Source organism: Haliotis cracherodii, unplaced genomic scaffold (genome assembly GCF_022045235.1).
Source record: "Haliotis cracherodii isolate W230 unplaced genomic scaffold, xgHalCrac1.p SCAF_6, whole genome shotgun sequence".
Taxonomy (NCBI): Eukaryota; Metazoa; Mollusca; class Gastropoda; order Lepetellida; family Haliotidae; genus Haliotis; species Haliotis cracherodii.
The window spans coordinates 62,080,562-62,105,540 of record NW_027266319.1 but is presented as its reverse complement, the minus strand read 5'-3'; the positions used below and the strand labels follow the sequence as shown (position 1 = coordinate 62,105,540).

The 24,979-nt window shown below is 43.2% G+C and overlaps 1 protein-coding gene across 6 annotated transcripts in view; it reads right to left on the bottom strand.

Annotated features, from left to right (window-relative positions):
* LOC139445378 (plexin-A2-like) overlaps positions 1-24,979 on the bottom strand; it is a 219,325-nt gene that overhangs the window by 11,273 nt on the left and 183,073 nt on the right. For 5 of the 6 annotated variants that reach the window (XM_071226514.1, XM_071226516.1, XM_071226518.1 and 2 more), the window contains exons 15-32: positions 24,805-24,910; positions 24,374-24,513; positions 23,054-23,248; positions 21,620-21,713; positions 18,227-18,487; positions 16,972-17,130; positions 16,196-16,433; positions 15,814-15,959; positions 14,920-15,113; positions 13,346-13,423; positions 10,989-11,055; positions 10,418-10,564; positions 9,864-10,029; positions 2,985-3,112; positions 2,547-2,634; positions 1,602-1,705; positions 482-574; positions 59-228 (exon numbers count right to left, since the gene is read on the bottom strand). In XM_071226514.1, coding sequence (XP_071082615.1) covers positions 59-228; positions 482-574; positions 1,602-1,705; positions 2,547-2,634; positions 2,985-3,112; positions 9,864-10,029; positions 10,418-10,564; positions 10,989-11,055; positions 13,346-13,423; positions 14,920-15,113; positions 15,814-15,959; positions 16,196-16,433; positions 16,972-17,130; positions 18,227-18,487; positions 21,620-21,713; positions 23,054-23,248; positions 24,374-24,513; positions 24,805-24,910 — 2,574 coding nt within the window. The remainder of the gene's footprint in view (positions 1-58; positions 229-481; positions 575-1,601; positions 1,706-2,546; positions 2,635-2,984; positions 3,113-9,863; positions 10,030-10,417; positions 10,565-10,988; positions 11,056-13,345; positions 13,424-14,919; positions 15,114-15,813; positions 15,960-16,195; positions 16,434-16,971; positions 17,131-18,226; positions 18,488-21,619; positions 21,714-23,053; positions 23,249-24,373; positions 24,514-24,804; positions 24,911-24,979) is intronic. The other variant, XM_071226519.1, reaches the window with a different exon arrangement.

Sequence of the window (24,979 nt, the reverse complement as noted above, 5' to 3'; positions counted from 1 at the left end):
AGTACTATGCAAGGCTAGTCAGTACTATCCAAAGCTAGTAGTTAGTAGTTCCCTGTACCTGTTGGATTTCCATGTGTGGACTGTCTCGTGCTCCTGTATGTTGTGGAGCAGAGCCTGGTCGTCCAGGAAGTCAAACATATACTTGATGGCCAGCGGCAGTGCGGAACCACGGTGTGCTGTGCTGAATATACGCTCAAACAAGTCATCCACAAACTGCTGGAGTGTGCCCTGTGGAACAAAGATGGGGTTTCATTGAAGACATGTCACAGTGCCTGGTACAAATGTCCCTGGCTCCAGAAGACCTAGTGACCCATGTACTCTGGGTACAGTTCTACACCAAGACAGCCAGACCTCCCCAGATCTCCAAAGTACCAAGCGGAGGTCATTTACAACAAACATCTACAAACAGTAAGATCAACAGTAATTTACATATTGCTAATGTCATGCTTATTCATAAGTTATGTTGGAAGAGTGTTCTTACCTTTGTTACGAGCAATCTGGGCAGGTAGATCTCTGTCACCATCTTACTCCCACGGTCACCCTCCTTCTGGGCATCAGTGTCATGGTGACGCACCTGCAGACACACAGACAGACACATATCAGACACAACTGGAGACACATCCTACCCAGCTCCCCAGGGGAATATCAATCACAAGGACAGTCTCAAGAGCCATGCAGCCCAAATACAACATCTCCAGATGAAGTTCCATGTAACAAGGACAATATGACATGATATCTGCAGTGCTTGTGACTGGAGGTCATGAGGTCACGAGGTCACGAGGTCATTGTCATCACTTGTCATACATAGTATAGATCCAGTCCCTGTGTAAGACCTTAAAACAACAGCAGGAAAAGGACTTGTGATAAAAATGGCAAAGATACTTTACAAATCATCTTGGCATTGACATGACCTTACACAGAGGGAGATAACTCACAACCATGTTGATTGGTTGGTTGGTTGGTTGGTTGTTTTACGCTGCACTCAGCAATATTCCAGCTATATGAGGGCAGTTTGTACATAATTGAGTCTGGACCAGACAATCCAGTGATTGATATCATGAACATCTATCCACAAAACCATGTATCTGACCCAAAGGTTGAAATGGTCATAGTTCTGTTGATCTGTTTGGAAAAAGGCTATAACCTTGGAAATGTCCTTGACCTCATAGAGTATTGTCGGATTATAGGTTTTCAGACATAATTGTTTTCGGGTGGCCATGTTTATCGCGACTACTTATGTTTTAACGGGGGACTTGTGTGTGAAGCATCACTCAGATATTGTAAATACTCATAGGATGGCTTGTTTTAAGAGAAAGTTGTCTTTTAAAAGGGAATGAGATGTTTTACAGTTGTTCATGTGATTAGGGAGAAAACTGTGAATGTTTCTTAAGCGTCCAAAAACCCATACCACGGGGATATGTCTGTAACTTTCAGGGTGGTGTGGACACATCTCCCATAATACGTGTTGGGTTGAGTTAGGGAATCTATGAAGAGTATTTATGACACTGAGTCAGACAGGTTGACTGGGTTCAGTTAGGGAATCTATGAAGAGTATTTATGACACTGAGTCAGACAGGTTGACTGGGTGAGGTTACACTTACCAGATGGTAGAACTTGACTCCATTGTTGTCAAAGTCAACAGTCACAGACTGGGGGGATATCACAGTGCGGCTCATCGGAGGGCTCCGATTGAATGGCATTTGGTCTGAAACAAGCACCCAGGCTTCAAATTAGTTGCAATAAGGAATATTATTCACTGCCGCAACAGGAGAGTTGGAAACAACGAAGTCTGTTCAGTGATTACAAATACAAAAAGATTAAACACACTTTGTCTCATGCCTCAGTTAGCAATATCACAGCTGTCATCAGAGTGGCTGCACAGCGAATTGCGGCACCTTAGACAACCAGGCCACCTGTGCCCCCGTATAGCATTAGAGTAAGGCCACACATTTTTCAATTGTTCGTTTCGTGGGCCTGCCACCCCTACTGAAAAGCAGCCGGTATAAGAATAAATAAAATCAAAATGTATAATTTTTCTCCTACTAGTTATACAGACTCTCTTTTATACAATAAAAAATGTTACAAATAAATTCCATGTATAAATCCACAGCAGAATGATTTTCTTATAAATAAAAAATTGACATTTTTTATTATATTTTTACTTGGACCAACTTAGTGTGGCAAAGCTGGACCAAAGCTGTGAAGCACAAGAATAAAAACGTGTCGCCATAGTCGAAATTACAATGATAGGGTTCAGGGACTGTGGAGGCAAGTTCATCGCTGACTAATACAAGCAAGACAACAGGTCTTCTTGTACAAAGACACACAATAAACCCCTTCACACATCAGAACCAACCTATACACAGTTCAGCTGACAAGCACGAGTTGACTGGGGTCCTGTATCCGGACCACCTTCGGCAAGGATGAAGGTGAGTGTTTCTGCCTTCTAAGATAACATTCAACATTTGAATACAGCTGGAATACACAGCAGTTCACCTGTATAACAACTTAAGTTGGAATTATGGGCTATAGATGAAGGTACTCACCAAACTTGTTTGATTTATCTGATATGATAGAGGAGTTGTAGACAGAATCTTGTTTGGGTACAATGGCAACATACGCTCCATCGGGAACCTGTGAAATATCAGATGAGAAACGATGTACACTGTTGTCATGACAACCTACTTTTGTCAAGCAATGATGCGGGTGGTGTGCTGGTTTAACTATTGTTTGAAGGGATCCAAGATCAGGGCTACAAACGTTTTCTGACACCTTCCAGACCTGAATTGTCTTCCAAGAAGATTTTCAACAGATATAAATATTAAACATATAGACTTTTATTAGGTACATTTATGAACATTTACTATCCCTAGAATAAAATGTAATTCGGCAAACTTTTGGCTATTTCATGAATTATACAAACAGAAAATTGGGGTGGTCATGGGAGGGGATTGGCACCTCTTTGAAATCCTCATGCTACCTACCTGATAATGGTTGAGAGTATTCAACCTCTTGCAGTCACTCTCTGTTTTAGACGAGGTGTCCTCGTCGTGAAGAATCAGCTGTCGCGATTTTTCATGGCAGAGCCATTCTGGTGGATGACCAAATAAAACTGTCAATAAGGAAATGACACAGCCCCGTTAACCCCGCTCTGCAGTGTGGAGCGCCCTCTAGCATGCCAAGGGAGACAACCATATGATGATGATCGACGATGGCGATGTACATGCATGTAATTGGATCAACATGGTACGACTTGTTTGTGTGCAGAGATTAACAATTAGGAAGCTTCAGCATTATGAAATATACATTTTTTTGCTGTGGAAACGATTTTGGAGCAATGCTTAAATTTCTTTGGATATAATTTTGGTTGCTTCATCAGCATGAGTAACATTCTGATTTTTTCAAGATGTTTAGAAAAATGAAATAAATGGCCCAGTTAATGATCAATATTATATCCTGCAATACCAAACACTCGTCTTTTATACGAATTCTAAGAAATATTTAAATTGTTCCTTTGGCCAGTGAGTCAAATGTACATCCAGCATTCAAATCTTGCTGAGTGTTATCTCCCCTTAACTGGATATTGTTGTACCATGTTGAGGCAATGGGAATCAGACAGATGTCAGTTATTGTTGTAATGTCAGTCATATAGGCAGGGGAGGTAAGTACATGAGATATCTCCTTGTAGGACAGCCACTAAAACCAAATCTTTGATGCAATAAATCTTGAACAGTCATCGCCAGTGAGAACTTAGTCTCAGATGATGGTTATACCTATGTGGTAAGTCCTATCTGGACAACAGGATCTCAGAGCCTTAAAACTAGGGCTGGGACGATACACCAACTGTGGGATCCGATACGTATCACGATTCCTTGTTCACGATCCAATACGTATCATATACCTTGTTCACGATCCGATATGTATCACGATACCTTGTTCACGATCCATTACGTATCATATACCTTGTTCACGATCCGATATGTATCACGATACCTTGTTCACGATCCGATATGTATCACATACCTTGTTCACGATCCGATATGTATCACGATACCTTGTTCACGATCCAATACGTATCATATACCTTGTTCACGATCCGATATGTATCACGATACCTTGTTCACGATCCGATACGTATCACATACCTTGTTCACGATCCGATATGTATCACGATACCTTGTTCACGATCCAAAACGTATCACATACCTTGTTCACGATCTGATATGTAGCACAATTCTTTCATGCGCTCTTATCTGTGGTGCGTAAGCCATCAGGATGGCCAATACCTGGCACACTGAGGATATTTTACATTTTCACTACTATTTAGTGTTTGGTGTAAGAGTTATTAAAGCAAACATTTATCAATATTTTTTACATAGTGTGCCACTGAGACCAAAACTTGTATCAAGGAGTGAAAAATTGCAAACCACCAATGCATAGGGGTATCGTCTCACCACTACTTAAAACTCAATTTGCTTCAATAACTGACATTGGGACTTCATTGTCATTCATCTTTAGAGTTTGAATGTCCAAAGCGTGAGAACTGTTTTGTACCAGCTGAAAGATGCAAGCATGGGTTTAATCAGCAAATCTGGTATTAAACTAAAGTCTTAGGATTCAAAACCAGTTTAAAACAATCACCATGTGTTTCAGTGATGTGTGAGTGAGTTGGGTTTAACGCCGCTTTTAACAGCATTCCAGTCATATCACGGCGTGTCAGCTTAATGTGGGAGGAAAGCCTGAAGTGATGCAGGTCTCAGACGTTTACCATTTCGGTGAAACCCACGAGAACGGGTATGGTGCTGACAAACCTAGAAACATAATCAGGGTGAACCGGGATTCGAACCCACAATCATAGGTTTCTGGCGTGCCAAAGGGATGCAACTGTGCACAGCGAATCGCAGCACCTTAGACGACTGGGCCACCCATGCTTCATTCATTGGGATTCAAACCCAGGACTTTACAGCGTCATGGGCCAAGCTACCTGACTGCATTAAGAAGTATTCTAGTAATGTTAGGACAGGTGACACTTGGAACAGGCTTCACTCATTGGGATTCAAACCCAGGACATTGGTGTCCTGGACCAACCACTGTGCTACCTGACTGATCCCATAATATACTACAACATCATCCACAATGCTGACACAGGAAACAGGAGCAATAAACTCCATCATCATCATGGTCGGCCAAAGGTCAGGGAGATATCTCATGTAAACAGGAGTCATTAAAAACCTTGTTAGATAACAGTAATTGTCTAGGAGGGAAAATAGTAAATAAAGTTAAAAAGGTATTATTTCCTTTCAAAATGGATTCAAATGACCAAAGTCTGTCCACAACCCAAATGAAACATGCAATCTAGGTCAAGGATGATTCTCTCTATATTTAAGCAGTCAAAATGCATCATTACATTGTATACATGGAAGCCAAGTTCTGTCTATAATAACTCACGATGCAATAAGTTTAGCTTTGAATGTTGATTTGGCTAATTTGTAAATATCTCGTTGATATATTCTCCTTAAAAGAGGAAAGTTATGCACTGAATCAGAACCAAGTAACAAAACAAACATGTTAGAAGGGTTCAAATGCTGATTAGTATCACTAACTAGCTAATAAAAACTAAAGAAGAAAGAATTGGAAGAACTAAAATACAATGTCAATCACATGCAAAGTGAATTCTTTGAAATCAATATCAATTTGTGGATCAAATTTGTTGGGCTTCTTTACCAAAATAGTTTTCGTTTGTGTCCGACAAAATAAAATAAAACCTTCTTTGCCGAAATCTTGAAATTTAAACAGAAATAGAACTGTGTATACTCCAATTTAGAAAGTTAAATTTGCCACTGTACTCTAGGAATACAAGTTTCCTTTAGGGATGCTTGTTGAAGTCGGTACAGAGGATCAGTATATAACACTGAGTCGGCCAAAATGAGAAGGTCAAGGTTATTTAGACATCAATGTCAGACATTCAGGACGTGTTTGCATGCGCTTGCTGTAGGAGAAGCAGCTACAGATCAACAAAGGCAACGAAGGAGAGCTACTAACGCCATGCAACAACATACCTCCCATACCCCAGCATCGTCACACTGTAACATGCTGTTGAACCGTTTCTCCCCTTCATATCAGAGACCCAAAAACCCATTCCAGTTGAATTCAAGTCTTAGACAGTTAGTTCAACATCTATCTTATGATTTTTTGATAGTTTTTTTAAATTTTCTGAATTTGTCTACTTGGATGCTACTAGTTCATTAACTTCAACATAAATATTCATCTACAACCATACATCTTCAACAATTTGAAAACTTTTCTTACAGTAAATAACTGAAACATACCCTATTGAATTAGGCAGTTGAGATGGATCACTGTTAAAAGGCCAATTTCAGATATTTTCTGTTTATTTTCAACTGGATCCGTAGATTATGTCATGTGAAGTCTCCTTATGCAAGATTCTGGAGACGATAAAGCAGACACTGGTTCCTTATGGATGAGACAAGATGGTAATACGTCATGGTGACGATTCTGACAGTAGACGGGTAATACGTCATGGTGACGATTCTGTCAGTAGACAGGTAATACACCATGGTGACGATTCTGTCAGTAGACGGGTAATACGTCATGGTGCCGATTCTGTCAGTAGACGGGTAATATGTCATGGTGACGATTCTTTCGGTAGACGGGTAATATGTCATGGTGACGTTTCTGTCAGTAGACGGGTAAAATGTCATGGTCCGATTCTGTCAGTAGACGGGTAATACGTCATGGTGACGATTCTGTCAGTAGACAGGTAATACACCATGGTGACAATTCTGTCAGTAGACGGGTAATACGTCATCATGACGATTCTGTCAGTAGACGGGTAATACGTCATGGTACCGATTCTGTCAGTAGACGGGTAATACGTCATGATGACGATTCTGTCAGAAGACGGGTAATATGCCATGGTGAGGTTTCTGTCAGTAGACGGGTAATACATCATGGTGACGATTCTGTCAGTAGACGGGTAATACGTCATGGTGACGATTCTGTCACTAGACGGGTAATATGTCATGGTGACGATTCTGTCAGTAGACGAGTAATACACCATGGTGACGATTCTGTCAGTAGACAGGTAATACGTCATGGTGCCGTTTCTGTCAGTAGACGGGTAATACGTCATGGTGACGTTTCTGTCAGTAGGCGGGTAATATGTCATGGTGCTGATTCTGTCAGTAGACGGGTAATACGTCATGGTGACGATTCTGTCAGTAGACGGGTAATACGTCTTGGTGACGATTCTGTCAGTAGACGAGTAATACACCATGGTGACGATTCTGTCAGTAGACAGGTAATACGTCATGGTGCCGTTTCTGTCAGTAGACGGGTAATATGTCATGGTGCCGATTCTGTCAGTAGACGGGTAATACGTCATGGTGACGTTTCTGTCAGTAGGCGGGTAATATGTCATGGTGCTGATTCTGTCAGTAGACGGGTAATATGTCATGGTGACGATTCTGTCAGTAGACGGGTAATATGTCATGGTGACGATTCTGTCAGTATACGGGTAATACGTCATGGTGACGATTCTGTCACTAGACGGGTAATATGTCATGGTGACGATTCTGTCAGTAGACGGGTAATACGTCATGGTGACGATTCTGTCACTAGATGGGTAATATGTCATGGTGACGATTCTGTCAGTATACGGGTAATACGTCATGGTGACGATTCTGTCACTAGACGGGTAATATGTCATGGTGACGATTCTGTCAGTAGACGGGTAATATGTCATGGTGACGATTCTGTCAGTAGACGGAATCAGGATAAGTTTTAAAGAAAAGAAGATTTTACAACTTTTTCTGAATGTAAGAATATTTCTTGAGAAGAGATGTTTTATGTGAAGTCAATGAACTAGCGGTGGTTAATACATAAAACTAATAGAAGATGAACAATCAGTATATGGAATATTATGGGATATGCAGCAGTCGTCATTCACCACCTCAATGTCCCTGGCCACCCAGCATGCTGGTCTATTTCACACACTGCAGATTGTCAATATCACACCCCCAGATAAAGTTACGCAATATTAACACACACATGAAATAAAAACATCAATCCACAGAACAAACTTAAATAGAGCGAAGTGACAACAGAACCGATCTCTAATATTAACTTCAACTTTCGAAGAGAATTGTTTTCCAACTTTTAACTGAATTATAGACAGAAATCTCGGACTCAGCATTGTTATTTATCAGGAAGTGATCTGGAAACAAGTGATTTTTCTCTATTTGCTTGAAATGTGCGTTACTTGGCAGTGAGCCAGAAGCAGGTCATGGATGATGTGAACATGATTGAAATGTGCACCACTTCAAACGTGTCAGTCACATTGTTTGATCACATACAGTGAAACGGATTGGAATCTTCAGAGTTTTTCTACAGATATACATTCTGTTTAGAAAAAAGTGATTTAAATTTCAGAAATTGATTTTGCCTCAACTGACAAATTTGAATTACATGAGACAGAATTCACTCAAATCAAGGCTTGTTCGGAAAAAATATCAAGAGTTACCTCCCTTGTATCAAAGGCAAACTTTCACAATTAATTTAATAAACTTTTGGGATGATGAATATTGGACAGAGCAATCATGTTGGTAAAAAAAATCCCAATCCATCATTTGAGAAAGCAGATACATTTTAACAATTTATGACCAAAAAGTTACAATGGAGAAAGCAGAACCACTATTTTTAATCAATTTCATGTCTGCATGAATAAGTGATTGAGCCTATTATTTGAGTGTGAATTCTGATCATGTGAGGTAACAATCATTGGACTGCAATTCACAAACACTGATGCATCGAGAGGCAAGTGACCGCATCACATCATCAGGGTCATCAGTACCACTAAGTAGCGACGTTCCTCCCTAGGCTAAGATACGGAAATAACTATTTCACAGCAATGGATTCTCCAGAAAGTTTACCTTATGGCAGGAGGACAAGACAGTCCCACGACTGGGGGGGGGGAGCTGATCGGTGAGTGAGTTTGTTTTTAACGCCGCACTCAGCAATATTCCAGCTATATGACGGCGGTCTGTAGATAATCAAGTCTGAACAAAACAATCCAGTGATTGACATCATGGGCATCAATGACGTGCTTCAACCAAGTCAGCGAATCTGATAACCTGATCCCGTTAGTCGCCTCTTACAACAAGCTTAGTCTCCTTTTACGGCAAGCATGGGTTGCTGAAGACCTATTCTACCCCGGATCTTCGGGGTCGAGATGCTGCTGAGGGTGTTTGGGGGGCCAGGAGTGGATGGATGCTGATGGGGCTTAATGGGTTGGGAGGGGCATGCTGATGAGGGTTTGGGGGGCCAGGACTGGGTGGATGCTGATTGGGCTTAATGGGTTGGGAGGGGCATGCTGATGAGGGTTTGGGGGGCCAGGACTGGGTGGATGCTGATGGGGCTTAATGGGTTGGGAGGGGCATGCTGATGAGGGTTTGGGGGGCCAGGACTGGGTGGATGCTGATGGGGCTTAATGGGTTGGGAGGGGCATGCTGATGAGGGTTTGGGGGGCCAGGACTGGGTGGATGCTGATGGGGCTTAATGGGTTGGAAGGGGCATGCTGATGAGAGTTTGGTGTTTGGGGTGCTGTGTGGAACCATCACAATACCCCATGGATTGGCCACCGGCTGGTATGCACTAGGAATTCCTTATAACAAAGACTCATTTTGGGGGTCTTTAGATTCTTTTTGATTAAAATATTCCCAACACAGTATTATTCAGGTAGAACGACCTACGACCTACGTGGAATGTTCTTGATGACTCTGATCACATGATGTGTCACATGACTTCCATGGAAGTGTTTGCAAACAATCAGCAGTCCAGCTTACCCAAATCTAAATCTTCTTTGGCCGGTCGACTGCTGAAGGGAGCATTTTTATACATAGCATCAAGTATCTTCTCCTTAATCTGTGAGATTGTGTCGCAGTCGAGGACTTTGACTGTGTGCGTCTGTTTCTGCTCAGCATAGCTGTCCATATCCAGAACATTCAGCGTCTACAACAAGGGGAGATAACTCAGAGATGCCACTCGGGTCCATTCAGCTTACTCTGCATCCTACATAGTGTTATTGCTGGAATGGCTTGAACAACCAAATCTTACCAGAAACACTTGCAGGGCAAGTTATTGTGAGCAAGTAGAAACACTTCCACTGTGGTATTGAAACAGGAGGAGTGAATGTTGCTTTATGGCACAGTCAGCACTATTCCAGCCATATCATCGCAACCTGTATATAACTGACTCAGGACAAAACAAGCCAGTGGTCGACGACATGAGCATCTTGGCACAGCCTGACCAGTAAGCTCTTGATGTCGTCTGCTCTAGTGACATGCATGGAGATTGTGCCACAATATAAGTAGTATCTCAGGACTTCCCAAGTACTTACCATGATCTTGTAGTTAATCTGCTGCCTGATGAGTTTATCCTCAGACAGAGAGTACCTGGCTTCGCTGGTTACCGAGTCAACTGGACCCTTGGACACCTGCTGCTTGATGGCCTGGTACAACATGAAGAGAGGCTCCCCCGCACACTCCTGGGGAGAAATAGAGGCCTTGTTTAACATACATTCATAGAGAGAAGGGGGGTCACGGCCTGATACATCATCCCCCATCCCCTACTGACATGACACTGGTTTCTTGGTCTGGTTTCTGTGTTGTTTAATGCCACAGTTAGTAAAATTCCAGCTATATGACAGCTGTCTGTGAATAATCGAGTCTAGACCAGACAATCCAGTGATTGACATCATGAGCCTGACCACCCGATCCTGTTAGTCGCCTCTTATGGCAAGCATGGGTTGCTGAACACCTGGTCTACCCCAGATCTTCACGGGGGGATAAAACATTGGTGAAAATGGTAATGAGTGTTTTGACATATTATCGGTTTGATGCTGTCTTGCAGTCCACATATCAAACAACACTGGTCTTTATGACTGACAAAACAGATATTTCTTTGCTCACCTTCAGGAATTTGTACAACAGGAATGAGAACCAGTTGGTCAGCATCTTCTCAGCGACTGATTCATTCCTGAAAACAGAACAGATTTTTAATGAACTTCGTATATAGTGGACCTACCATTTTAATGACTGGCTAAGATATGAAAGTGAGTGAGTCGGAAGCTATCAGCAACAGCCAGGAGTCCAAAGCTTCATTGTACACATGTTGGGTGGAATGAGTGAGTGAATGAGTCGAACGCTATCAGCAACAGCCAGGAGCCCAAATACAGGGCTTCATTGTACACATGTTGGGTGGGATGAGTGAGTGAATGAGTCGGACGCTATCAGCAACAGCCAGGAGCCCAAAGCTTCATTGTACACATGTTGGGTGGAATGAGTGAGTGAGTGAGTCTGACGCTATCAACAACAGCCAGGAGCCCAAATACAGGGCTTCATTGTACACATGTTGGGTGGGATGAGTGAGTGAGTGAGTCGGATCGCTATCAGCAACAGCCAGGAGCTCAAAGCTTCATTCTACACATTTTGGGTGGGATGAGTGAGGGAGTGAGTCGGACGCTATCAGCAACAGCCAGGAACCCAAATACAGGGCTTCATTGTACACATGTTGGGTGGGATGAGTGAGTGAGTGAGTCGGATCGCTATCAGCAACAGCCAGGAGCTCAAAGCTTCATTGTACACATGTTGGGTGGAATGAGTGAGTGAATGAGTCGAACGCTATCAGCAACAGCCAGGAGCCCAAATACAGGGCTTCATTGTACACATGTTGGGTGGGATGAGTGAGTGAATGAGTCGGACGCTATCAGCAACAGCCAGGAGCCCAAAGCTTCATTGTACACATGTTGGGTGGAATGAGTGAGTGAGTGAGTCTGACGCTATCAACAACAGCCAGGAGCCCAAATACAGGGCTTCATTGTACACATGTTGGGTGGGATGAGTGAGTGAGTGAGTCGGATCGCTATCAGCAACAGCCAGGAGCTCAAAGCTTCATTCTACACATGTTGGGTGGGATGAGTGAGGGAGTGAGTCGGACGCTATCAGCAACAGCCAGGAACCCAAATACAGGGCTTCATTGTACACATGTTGGGTGGGATGAGTGAGTGAGTGAGTCGGATCGCTATCAGCAACAGCCAGGAGCTCAAAGCTTCATTGTACACATGTTGGGTGGAATGAGGTGAAACAGGGTTTAATGTCACATTGAGGATTATTGCAGTTGTAGAGCAACATGTGTGTGCGTGTGAGCATGTATTGTATTAGCCAGTTTTATAGTGCCAGCCCACTGAGACACCATGCCATAGATTAAAATTGATACCCCACTCATGACACAGTATACTGACTCTGAGTCAATCAATCCTTGTTTTATCTCCTTAATGCCAAATGACTGGCAGGGAAACAAGAAGTACCATCTTTTAAACGTCTTTAGGTATGACATGGCCAGGGAACGAAGCCCGTGTTGGAACAGAAACCCACATTTACCATATTTGACCTTCTAATGCAAATTTTACACAGATGAGGAATGCCTTTTTGTATGACATTGAACCTTGTGTTGGGAGTGAATGAGTATGGTTTCACTGCTTTAAGCAATATTCCAGCAATATCACAGCGGGGGACACAAGAAATGGGCTTCACACATTGTACCCATGTCGGGAATCAAACCCGGGTCTTCAGCGTGATGAGCGAACGCTTTGACCACTAGGCTACCTGACCACGCCCCCCGTGTTGGGACTGAAGCACACATCACTATTGCGTAACGGTTCAAACAACAGAGATGAGTATACAAGTGAGTGACCTGTACTCTAAGTACAGTCAGACATATTCTAACTACATCAGCAGAGTCTGGAAATGATCAAGACTTTGTCAAACAAATCAGTGGTTGACAGCATGAGCAATGAGGTATCGGGGTCGATGGCAACCAATCAGCCAGGTCACATGTCGCACCCACCAGATCCTCGGTCATCAACTCGGACAACATTCACGGGAGACAGGGTTGGTTGGTTGGTTGGGTGGTTGGGTAGTTGGTTGGTTGTTTGGTTGTTTAACGCCGCACTCAGCTATATTACAGCTATATGACTGCGATCTGTAAGTAATCAAGTCTGGACCAGACAATCCAGTGATTAATATTATGAGCATCGATCCACGCAATTGGGATCCAGGACATGCATCAACCAAGTCAGCTAGCCTGACCACCCGATCCCATTAGTCGCCTTTTACAACAAACATAGTCACCTATTACGGCAAGCATGGGTTTCTGAAGACCGATTCTACCCTATCTTCACGGGCCTGGGAGACAGGGGACCTATTCTTTTGTGATTCATTCATATCAGGATGGCTGCAAGACTGAACTGCTCTTTGGGCAGACCTACCTTCTCAGTAACAGCTTGGGGTGATTTTTACCCTCTACCGACTTTTCTATGAGATCTGCCAGCAAAGTTTTCAGAATACTGAAATAAACAAAAACATTGGGACTCAAAACAGGGCTACAAGTATATTTCAGAAAACAACACTGTCTGGCAGTGAGTGAATGTTGTTTAGTGTCGCAAGTCAGCAATATTTCAGCTGTTCCACAGCAGCTGTGAAACAAACCAGCCTTGACCAGGCAAACCAGGGGTTGACAGCATGAACACTGCTTCTTGCAACTGGAGTTCAGTGACATGCAATCAGACAGGGCTCAATCGCACCCCCTCCTAGCAGTCAGCTGCTCACCAAGCCTCATGGGGACTTCTCCAAATCCCTTTGAGGAGAAACTATACAACATACTCATGCATTATTAACAGTTACACTTGCTACTTCAGATTTATTGCGTTTGCAGCAATAAATGACCTAACTGACAAACTTACAACAATATAATAAAGTTGTCAATTGGGTCCAACATATAACAAACACAACTTAACAATCAGTACAAGAATGAAAACTTTTATAAATCTGATGGAGTTTAAGGTGAGCTAACACAATTCTGTCATTTGTATCATGATTTTGACATCGAAGCCAAAGCAAAAAGATAAGATTAAAAAACAATAAAAGGAGCTTGCTGATCGGCCATGAATTAGATGAGAATATATGATGGTGATGCCCTGTTTGATTGGTCATTTACAGGAACATGAATATTTTATGGAGAGTGAAAGAAAACAGTTTTACTGCCTTGAGCATCCTTGGGAAAATTCCTGCTCATCTCCATTCTCAGCCTGACATTTTCTATCCTGAGATCAATGGAAGAATATTGCTTGATCAAATGTTCTCAATCTCAGTTGTCATATTTCCAAGCAAATTCTTTAACAGAATAGTACAAGCTCTCCATTTCCGTAGCCTCTGAAACTTAAGTCAATACTAAAAAGTTACAAGGGTTGCAATTTCACTGACAGGAAGTGAAAAGATATTGATTCGGGCAACAGCTGGTAGAAGCTCCATGCACAGCTACAAGCTCTGTGCACTGCCACAACAAACTTCACCTTAGAGTGGTTTGAATCTCAAAGCATTACAGTCTTATTCTGCATATGGCATTCCAAAACTGCTGGGTCAGCAAACGACCACTAAATCCATGTTAGTTTTACTGTTAACGTCGAACGACAATTCTCACACCCAGTGCTAGAAATCATCCTAATGTTTCATGTCCGAGAAGTAATAACTTATTATGACTATAAGGACAGAGGACTGACTACATGCTTGGCCTAAAGCTCGATTGGACCTCCAGTCCTGGTGAGCTAAAACTTAGCCTCCAATAAAAACCTGGAATGTCTGGAGTGACTACATGCAGCATATTCCTTTCTATCATCCACTGAATGACAAACACTATAACGCCTAACTCCTCACACAGGCACTCTGAGAGCTCTCAACACCACCAACATAATGTATCCCATTTTGCCTATTAACTATCCCATTCTCATATTCAAGGACAGCTCCACACACCCACAATCTTTAAACTCCTCACAGAGTTACTCACTCAGTAGCATATTCCATTTTGGTTTGAAGAGCAACGGTGATGAGAGACGCTACATTCACACGATCTCGGAGCTGGAATGTTTTACTGGATTCAAGAGTGCGTATAAAAATAAGGAGAAACGTCTTGTTGCTCATGAGTTGGAAGAAAAGAGCCAATCCTCGTTCTACATCTTCCTGGTTTCTTCGATAGCCAACCTGAAAAATGGAATTGTCATCACTTTAATCTCATCATCTTGTAACAAGTTATCAAATCTTTAAATGCATCTTTTTTCTCGTATCATGACAGCTAAAATAAAAGCCTTTCAAAAATAATTCAGTGTCATTAAGCTTGTTTACCAAAGAGAAATCCATTTACACTCTGTTAAAAGAAAATCAAAACTTAATGAACCCCAACTAAATCTAATTTCTAAAAAGTTAGATAATGTTTCCTTTTTCTCTAAAGCCTTAATTAATATGCGCTATCATGCTCTAAAGATCTTCATTAGAATAAGTTAAAGAAACACAAAAATTTGAATCCCTTCAGCTGCTCTTTGATGTGAATGTGACAAGCTAGCAGAACTAATTAGCATAATGGCAGCGAGGAGGGATTTGTGAGTTCTCATGTGAAAACATCACTTTGCCAAATTGACCTGCCAGACCCTTGTCCTTCATTCTATTGTCATTTGCATAAATGTATTCCGGGAAGTTGCATACTTTTTACAACAACCTTTTACACCCATTAAATTTTAAACACTTAAATATTGGAAGAATTCTGAAGATGATTCTTAGGCTCAAAATGAAACTTTTTAACATCATAACAGCATACAGAACAGTCCTCCGATCAACCTACTGCTCATTTTGAACTCTCCCATAAGAATAAATGGAAGGTTCCATTTTGGGTTTAAGGGGGTCTCACCTGGAGCTCCTTGATGACCGAGTGGTTTTCTACCCCAGGGAACAAGACCTTCATACAATAGGTTCTGTAGTCCCAGAATGGAATCGACACTTGGCCGTACAAGTCACTTGTCAGCTCTGTCATGTCGGTTTGAAGTTCCGCAAAGGCTGAAATAAGATTAATTGCTTATAATTTGTAGGAGGATTGATTTTGACCTGTGTCACTAAGTTTTGATGAATGAAAAGTTACCCTTTGATTCTACAGTATTGCCAGATTTTCAGGGAGCATTGGTCAGAGTGATGGAGGCTGCATATGTTTGCGTACTTCGCCACCATGGATGTTCACAGGCCAAAAGCATTTAAAGCCATTAAAGCAGTACTTCCTAGCAGGAGTTTTGACTGACCTTCCTTGCACTCGTTGGCCACTCGAGCCTCCAGCGAGTCCATCTGGATCCTCATCTTCTTCATCATATCGTTGCTGCGACGAGACTTCACTTGGTAGGCGATAATGACGATAATGACTAGGAGCACCAGTACACCTGCACCGACTGCAATACCGATAATTGTTGGCAGCGTCAACATTTCTGCTTCCTCGTACTTGAGACGACCGATGCTGAATGTCAGGTTCTGGCCAACAATCACCTGGAGAAGAAAAACAGGGTTTATGAACTGGGCTCTGACATCATGTTCAGTTATTGCATATATTATCATTATTAAGGAAGAATATATATGGACATCAACTACTTTATTATGAGGAACACAACATCATCACCAGATGAAGGAGTAAGCATATATTCCAAAATGTTGTGTTCCTCATAATAAAGAAGTTGACATCCATAAATTCTCTTCCTTATGTGTATAACTTCTAAATGCCTTTCAAAGACTTGATTTTCCTAATTATTATCATTATTATTTTCTATCCTTCAATATATCACCCGAGACCAATGAAGAAGACCTATGATCCCTGCAGAATCCTTCGTTCCCCATCATTGTCTCACCCTCTAAAGCTGAAGCTCTCTGAGTCAAATACCCTGCTAGTTGTGATGATTCAAGCAAGGACATTGAATACAGGAAGCGGTGTAACCCTCATATCGTTCACATTATAACCTTCCTCCATCTTCAATGTCAAGTTTGACATCCCCACCCTTTCCTTTACAGAGCACTCAAAGTCAAATCCTACCACAACTTCTGGAATGTCGTTTCCCTTCTTGGACTGTGGTTGACTTTTGGGTGGTCGGCACGTCAGTTGTGTGGCAGCAATGGAGGTGACGTTGCAGAGGCCGGTGCCGATGTGGACGGTGACGTCCTCCTTGGGAATGGCCGGGTTCAGGTTACTTCCCTGGTGAAAAGAAACACGACGTGAACACAGTACAGAATGAGTGGGCCAACATGCCCCTTGTCATCAGGCCAGTTACTGACCAGCAATGAGTAGACCAACATGCCCATTGTCATCAGGCCAGTTACTGACCAGCAATGAGTGGGTCAACATGCCCCTTGTCATCAGGACAGTTACTGACCAGCAATTAGTGGACCAACATGCCCCTTGTCATCAGGCCAGTTACTGACCAGCAATGAGTGGACCAACATGCCCCTTGTCATCAGGCCAGTTACTGACCAGCAATGAGTGGGTCAACATGCCCCTTGTCATCAAGTCAGTTACTGACCAGCAATTAGTGGACCAACATGCCCCTTGTCATCAGGACAGTTACTGACCAGCAATGAGTGGGTCAACATGCCCCTTGTCATCAGGCCAGTTACTGACCAGCAATGAGTGGACCAACATGCCCCTTGTCATCAATTCAGTTACTGACCAGCAATGAGTGGACCAACATGCCCCTTGTCATCAAGTCAGTTACTGACCAGCAATTAGTGGACCAACATGCCCCTTGTCATCAGGACAGTTACTGACCAGCAATGAGTGGGTCAACATGCCCCTTGTCATCAGGCCAGTTACTGACCAGCAATGAGTGGACCAACATGCCCCTTGTCATCAATTCAGTTACTGACCAGCAATGAGTAGGTCAACATGCCCCTTGTCATCAGGCCAGTTACTGACCAGCAATGAGTGGGTCAACATGCCCCTTGTCATCAAGTCAGTTACTGACCAGCAATGAGTGGGTCAACATGCCCCTTGTCATCAGGCCAGTTACTGACCAGCAATGAGTGGACCAACATGCCCCTTGTCATCAGGTCAGTTACTGACCAGCAATGAGTGGGTCAACATGCCCCTTGTCATCAAGTCAGTTACTGACCAGCAATGAGTGGACCAACATGACTCTTGACATCAAGTCACTTACTGACCAGCAATGAGTGGGTCAACATGCCCCTTGTCATCAGGCCAGTTCCTGACCAGCAATGAGTGGGTCAACATGCCCCTTGTCATCAAGTCAGTTACTGACCAGCAATGAGTGTGACACCCAATGTTCAACACTTACCCCTATTGTAAGGAACTCCGTCTTCTTCTGGTGCGACTTCATTCCATTCTTGAACTTCTCAAACACAGGGTCTGGGTAGAGGGTGAACACTCCAAAGGCCTCCAAGCTGCGGCCTGTCAGGTTCATGATGTTCTCAACGCCATCCATCTTGAATCCGTACGACACATCGACATGATCAACATCGTCACTCAGTGTCGGAACCAAGGACTCCACCATTGGAGAGTAGCAGACTAATGTTATGTCCGACTTTCTCTCACACATCTGAAGCACAAAGTAATTGTATGGCATACGCTTAAGTGTCTAGTTTGTATGAAACAATGCATTATGGGTAGTGGACATCTTGCCATGTGAGTGAGTAGTTTGTTTGTTGTTTAACGCCACTCTCATCTATATTCCAGCTACATGACAGTGGCCTGTAAATAATCGAGTCTGGACCAGACAACCCAGTGTTTGATATTATGGTAATTCTCCATGACATCAGGGTATGTTGACACCCCATCAAACATGTCAGCAAATGTGACCACACGATCTATTTAGATGCCTCTGTCCACCGGATCTATTAAGTCTCCTCTGACTGACCAATCTATGAAGTAACATCTGACCACCCAACTACTTAGTCGCCTCTGACCATCCAAACTATTAAGTCGCCTCTGACCATCCAAACTATTCAGTCGCCTCTGACCATCTTAACTATTAAGTTGCCTCTGACCATCCAACTATTTAGTTGCCTCTGACCACCCGATCTATTTAGTTGCATCTGACCACCCGAACTATCAAGTCGCCTCTGACCACCCAACTATTTAGTCGCCTCTGACCACCCAACTATTTAGTCGCCTCTGACCACCCGATCTATTTAGTTACCTCTGACCACCCAAACTATTAAGTCTCCTCTGACCACCCAACTATTAAGTCGCCTCTGACCGACCAATCTATTAAAACGCATCTGACCACCCGATCTATTTAGTCGCCTCTGACCACCCGATCTATTTAGTCGCATCTGACCACCCGATCTATTTAGTTGCCTCTGACCACCCAACTATTAAGTCGCCTCTGACCGACCAATCTATTAAAACGCATCTGACCACCCAACTACTTAGTCGCCTCTGACCATCCAAACTATTAAGTCGCCTCTGACCATCCAAACTGTTAAGTCACCTCTGACCATCTAAACTATTAAGTTGCCTCTGACCATCCGACTATTTAGTCTCCTCTGACCACCCAAACTATTAAGTCTCTTCTGACCGACCAATCTATTAAAACGCATCTGACAACCCGATCTATTTAGTTGCCTCTGGCCATCCAACTATTTAGTTGCCTCTGACCACCCAAACTATCAAGTTGCCTCAGACCACCCAACTATTTATTCGCCTCTGACCACCCAACTATTTAGTCGCCTCTGACCACCCGATCTATTTAGTTGCCTCTGACCACCCAAACTATTAAGTCTCCTCTGACCACCCAAACTATTAAGTCGCCTCTGACCGACCAATCTATTAAAACGCATCTGACCACCCGATCTATTTAGTCGCCTCTGACCACCCGATCTATTTAGTCGCCTATGACCACCCGATCTATTTAGTCGCATCTGACCATCCGATCCATTTAGTTGCCTCTGACCACCCAACTATTAAGTCGCCTCTGACCGACCAATCTATTAAAACGCATCTGACCACCCGATCTATTTAGTTGCCTCTGACCACCCAACTATTAAGTCGCCTCTGACCGACCAATCTATTAAAACGCATCTGACCACCCGATCTATTTAGTTGCCTCTGACCACCCAACTATTAAGTCGCCTCTGACCGACCAATCTATTAAAACGCATCTGACCACCCGATCTATTTAGTTGCTTCTGAACACCCAACTATTAAGTCGCCTCTGACCACCCAACTATTAAGTCGCCTCTGACCGACCAATCTATTAAAACGCATCTGACCACCCGATCTATTTAGTTGCCTCTGACCACCCAACTATTAAGTCGCCTCTGACCGACCAATCTATTAAAACGCATCTGACCACCCGATCTATTTAGTTGCTTCTGAACACCCAACTATTAAGTCGCCTCTGACCACCCAACTATTAAGTCGCCTCTGACCGACCAATCTATTAAAACGCATCTGACCACACTTAAGTGAGTGAGTGTCAGCTCCAAGTGGTTCAGGTCACAAGGCTACAACAAGTATTTGTCACAGAGTGACGAAATATCCCCCGCCTGTACACCATAGTACCAAATATGAAGACAATCCAGCGATTAGTTCTTGAGATATTGTGGCAACACCGTTTTCCAACTCCAAAAACAGATTTGCCTGCTGTGACCTTGAAAATGGGGTCAAGGTCACCAAATCTGACAGGTGTATGCGGTGTCTGTATATACACTATAGTTCCAAATATGAAGACAATCCAGCGATTAGTTCTTGAGATATTGCGGCAACACTGTTTTCTAACTCCAAAAGCAGATTTGCCTGCTGTGACCTTGAAAATGGGATCAAGGTGACCAAAACCGACTGGTGTCTGCGGAGTCTGTATATACACCATAGTTCCAAATATGAAGACAATCCAGTGTTTAGTTCTTGAGATATCGCGGCAACACCGTTTTCCAACTCTAAAAGCAGATTTGTCTGCTGTGACCTTGAAAATGGGATCAAGGTCACCAAAACCGACTGGTGTCTGCGGAGTCTGTATATACACCATAGTTCCAAATATGAAGACAATCCAGTGTTTAGTTCTTGAGATATCGCGGCAACACCGTTTTCCAACTCCAAAAGCAGATATGCCTGCTGTGACCTTGAAAATGGGGTCAAGGTCACCAAAACCGACTGGTGTCTGCGGAGTCTGTATATACACCATAGTTCCAAACATGAAGACATTCCAGAGATTAGTTCTTGAGATATTGCGGCAACACCGTTTTCCAACTCCAAAAGCAGATATGCCTGCTGTGACCTTGAAAATGGGGTCAAGGTCACCAAAACCGACTGGTGTCTGCGGAGTCTGTATATACACCATAGTTCCAAATATGAAGACAATCCAGTGTTTAGTTCTTGAGATATCGCGGCAACAAACAGGTGGGACGTACGGACGGACGTACGGACGGACGGACAGACGGACGGACGGACAGACGGACGTACGGACGTACGGACGGACGTACGGACGGTCGTGAATACTATATCCCCCGCTTCGCGCTTTCGCGCGGCGGGGGATAATCAAAGGTAGGAGGCTGACATACCAACCCATGCTGTAGTGTGGGCACAAACATCAACAAAGGATGAAAGAAGAAGGGAAGAAGACATACAGCAACCTACTTTCTCTGTGGTGACCTAACGTTCAATGACTTCTCCACTACCATTGACAACATGTGAAACATATGCATCCAAGTCTTAGCGTTAATGTACTCACGCTATCAAACACCTCGTTGTTGTGTCCAAGCAGCATCCTTGGGCTCTGCACATTGGTGAAATGTTTTCCTCGAACAGTGATGCGTAAACCACCACTGAAACATAATGTCCAGAAATAGTGAGGTGAAGAAGACTCCCTGTGGCCATCTCACATCAGTTACATTGGACATGGTTAGCAAAAACCTTTGGTCTTTACTCCTGAGTGTAGCCCCCCTTTAAAACAGTCCTGTCCTTACTCCTGAGTGTAGTCCCCCTATAAAACAGTCCTGTCCTTACTCCTGAGTGTAGTCCCCCTATAAAACAGTCCTGTCCTTACTCCTGAGTGTTGTCCCCCTATAAAACAGTCCTGTCCTTACTCCTCACTGTAGTCCCCCTATAAAACAGTCCTGTCCTTACTCCTCACTGTTGTCCCCCTTTAAATCAGTCATGTCCTTACTCCTGAATGTAGTCCCCCTTTAAATCAGTCATGTCCTTACTCCTGAATGTAGTCCCCCTATAAAACAGTCCTGTCCTTACTCCTGAGTGTTGCCCCCCTTTAAAACAGTCCTGTCCTTACTCCTCACTGTAGTCCCCCTTCAAAACAGTCCTGTCCTTACTCCTGAGTGTAGTCCCCCTATAAAACAGTCCTGTCCTTACTCCTCACTGTTGTGCCCCTTTAAAACAGTCCTGTCCTTACTCCTCACTGTAGTCCCCCTTTAAAACAGTCCTGTCCTTACTCCTGAGTGTAGTCCCCCTTTAAAACAGTCCTGTCCTTACTCCTCACTGTAGTCCCCCTTCAAAACAGTCCTGTCCTTACTCCTGAGTGTAGTCCCCCTATAAAACAGTCCTGTCCTTACTCCTCACTGTTGTCCCCCTTTAAATCAGTCATGTCCTTACTCCTGAATGTAGTCCCCCTTTAAATCAGTCATGTCCTTACTCCTGAATGTAGTCCCCCTATAAAACAGTCCTGTCCTTACTCCTGAGTGTAGTCCCCCTTTAAAACAGTCCTGTCCTTACTCCTGAATGTAGTCCCCCTTTAAAACAGTCCTGTCCTTACTCCTGAGTGTAGTCCCCCTTTAAAACAGTCCTGTCCTTACTCCTGAGTGTTGTTCCCCTTTAAAACAGTCATGTCCTTACTCCTGAGTGTAGTCCCCCTTTAAAACAGTCCTTTCCTTACTCCTGAGTGTAGTCCCCCTTTAAAACAGTCCTATCCTTATTCCTGAGTGTAGTCCCCCTTTAAAACAGTCCTGTCCTTACTCCTGAGTGTAGTCCCCCTTTAAAACAGTCCTGTCCTTACTCCTGAGTGTAGTCCCCCTTTAAAAACAGTCATGTCCTTACTCCTGAGTGTAGTCCCCTTTAAAACAGGCCTATCCTTACTCCTGAGTGTTGTTCCCTTTAAAACAGTCCTGTCCTTACTCCTGACAATTCTACCCTAAAATGGACATCAGCAACTCACCTTCGAATGGCTTGTTTGGGGTTGATGGAAGTGACATCAGGATCAGGAACATAGGCATAGCGGATCTTATGATCAGCATGGATGACCTGCTTATCGAACTTGACCACGACCCTGTTTGGAGGGTATGTGGGATTTGGGCTTGAGTCTGGCGATTTGGGGGAAGTCTCGCAGACCAAGTAATCAGGGCTTGAGGGCCTGAAACCAACATGGAAGAATATAAAGAGAGTGTGAGCAAGATTAACACCAACCGGAATCCAATAGGAGGAAAGTCAATGTGATGCAAGCAACAGACTTGATCACACTGGGAATATCCCACGAGCACAAGTTTGGTGCTGTATCACCTTGATGAAACCCACGAGCACAGGCATGGTATTTTTATCACCTTTTGAAAACCCACGAGCACAGGTATGGTATTTTTATCACCTTGGGAAAACCCACGAGCACAGGCATGGTATTTTTATCACCTTTTGAAAACCCACGGGCACAGGTATGGTATTTTTATCACCTTGGGAAAACCCACGAGCACAGGTATGGTATTTTTATCACCTTTTTGAAACCCACGAGCACAGGTATGGTATTTTTATCACCTTGGGAAAACCCACGAGCACAGGTATGGTATTTTTATCACCTTGGGAAAACCCAAGAGCACAGGCATGGTATTTTTATCACCTTGGGAAAACCCACGAGTACAGGTATGGTATTTTTAGCACCCTGGGAAAATTACATATCATTTCACTTTTGATAAAGTCTTCCGTATGTCATCTTCCCGAGGCAAGAGAGTTAACTGACTTTAAAAGTCCAGTTTCCACCCTTGCCGAACTTGGCTGGAATTCCTGGGCTCTATCGTAGGGCCATCAGTGGCTATTATGAGTTATGTCCTTTCTATGCCTCTCCTATTGACCAATCAGATTCAACCTCTCGTATCACTTGCATTTGTTTCAAACAAAAAGATGGCGCCCAGTCAAGACGATATGATAGATAATCAAGATCTATATTGTGATAAAACGAGTCTTACATCGCGAAGTGCATCAAATCACGTGAGCACCTTGATTAAAAACATGAAAAGATTTAGAAAATATCTGTTGACAATGAGTTAGCGGTGCACATGCTTTGCAAATCCTGCTATCGACCGAAATCTGCATGACACTCTACGAACCGGATTTCGATTTCGGTGCACGATTTTGATCGGACTATGCATAGACTCGTTAGTCCAGCCAAAATGTAACTCCATAACACCAGCCTAGTTCGGCAAGGTGGAAACTGGACTTTTATAGTCAGTTAACTCTCTTGCCTCGGGTAGATGTCCGTAAGTATACTTACACAGGTATGACATCACATTGATGGGAATTGATGTAGACTTTCTTTTCGGTGCCAGCATCCATGTTTTGTCCTGATATCGTCACCCTGGTGCCACCAGAGCGAGGACCATAGTCAGGGTTGATGTCAGTCACCTTTGGAAGCTGAAAATCAGTTAAAAGTCAATCCCATCAATTTGTCATATCCTAATTCTCTGTAAAAACAATCTTTTACATATTTTGAAATTGACTGAATATCTCTACAATAGAAAGACCAGATATTGATTACATTAAAACTCTGTTAACCCAGATGGATTTTGACAGTTGAATCCTCCCTGATTAACATGTGTCTGGATTAATGAACACCAGTATCAAATATACATAGACAGCTCTAATTGAACAACAAGCTCCTTGCTAACAGGGGCTTCTGTGTCATTTCTCCAAAACAGTACATACCACATATCTGAAGACATTCGCTGATGTTGATTCATACTCATTGGCAATCTTGACCTTGACCCTGTGCTGTTGTTCTACAAGCACAGGACCTGTCTCACAAATAATCCTGGAAATAAACACACGAATATAAGACACTTACAATTTGACAGAACATGAACACACTTCTATATCGATT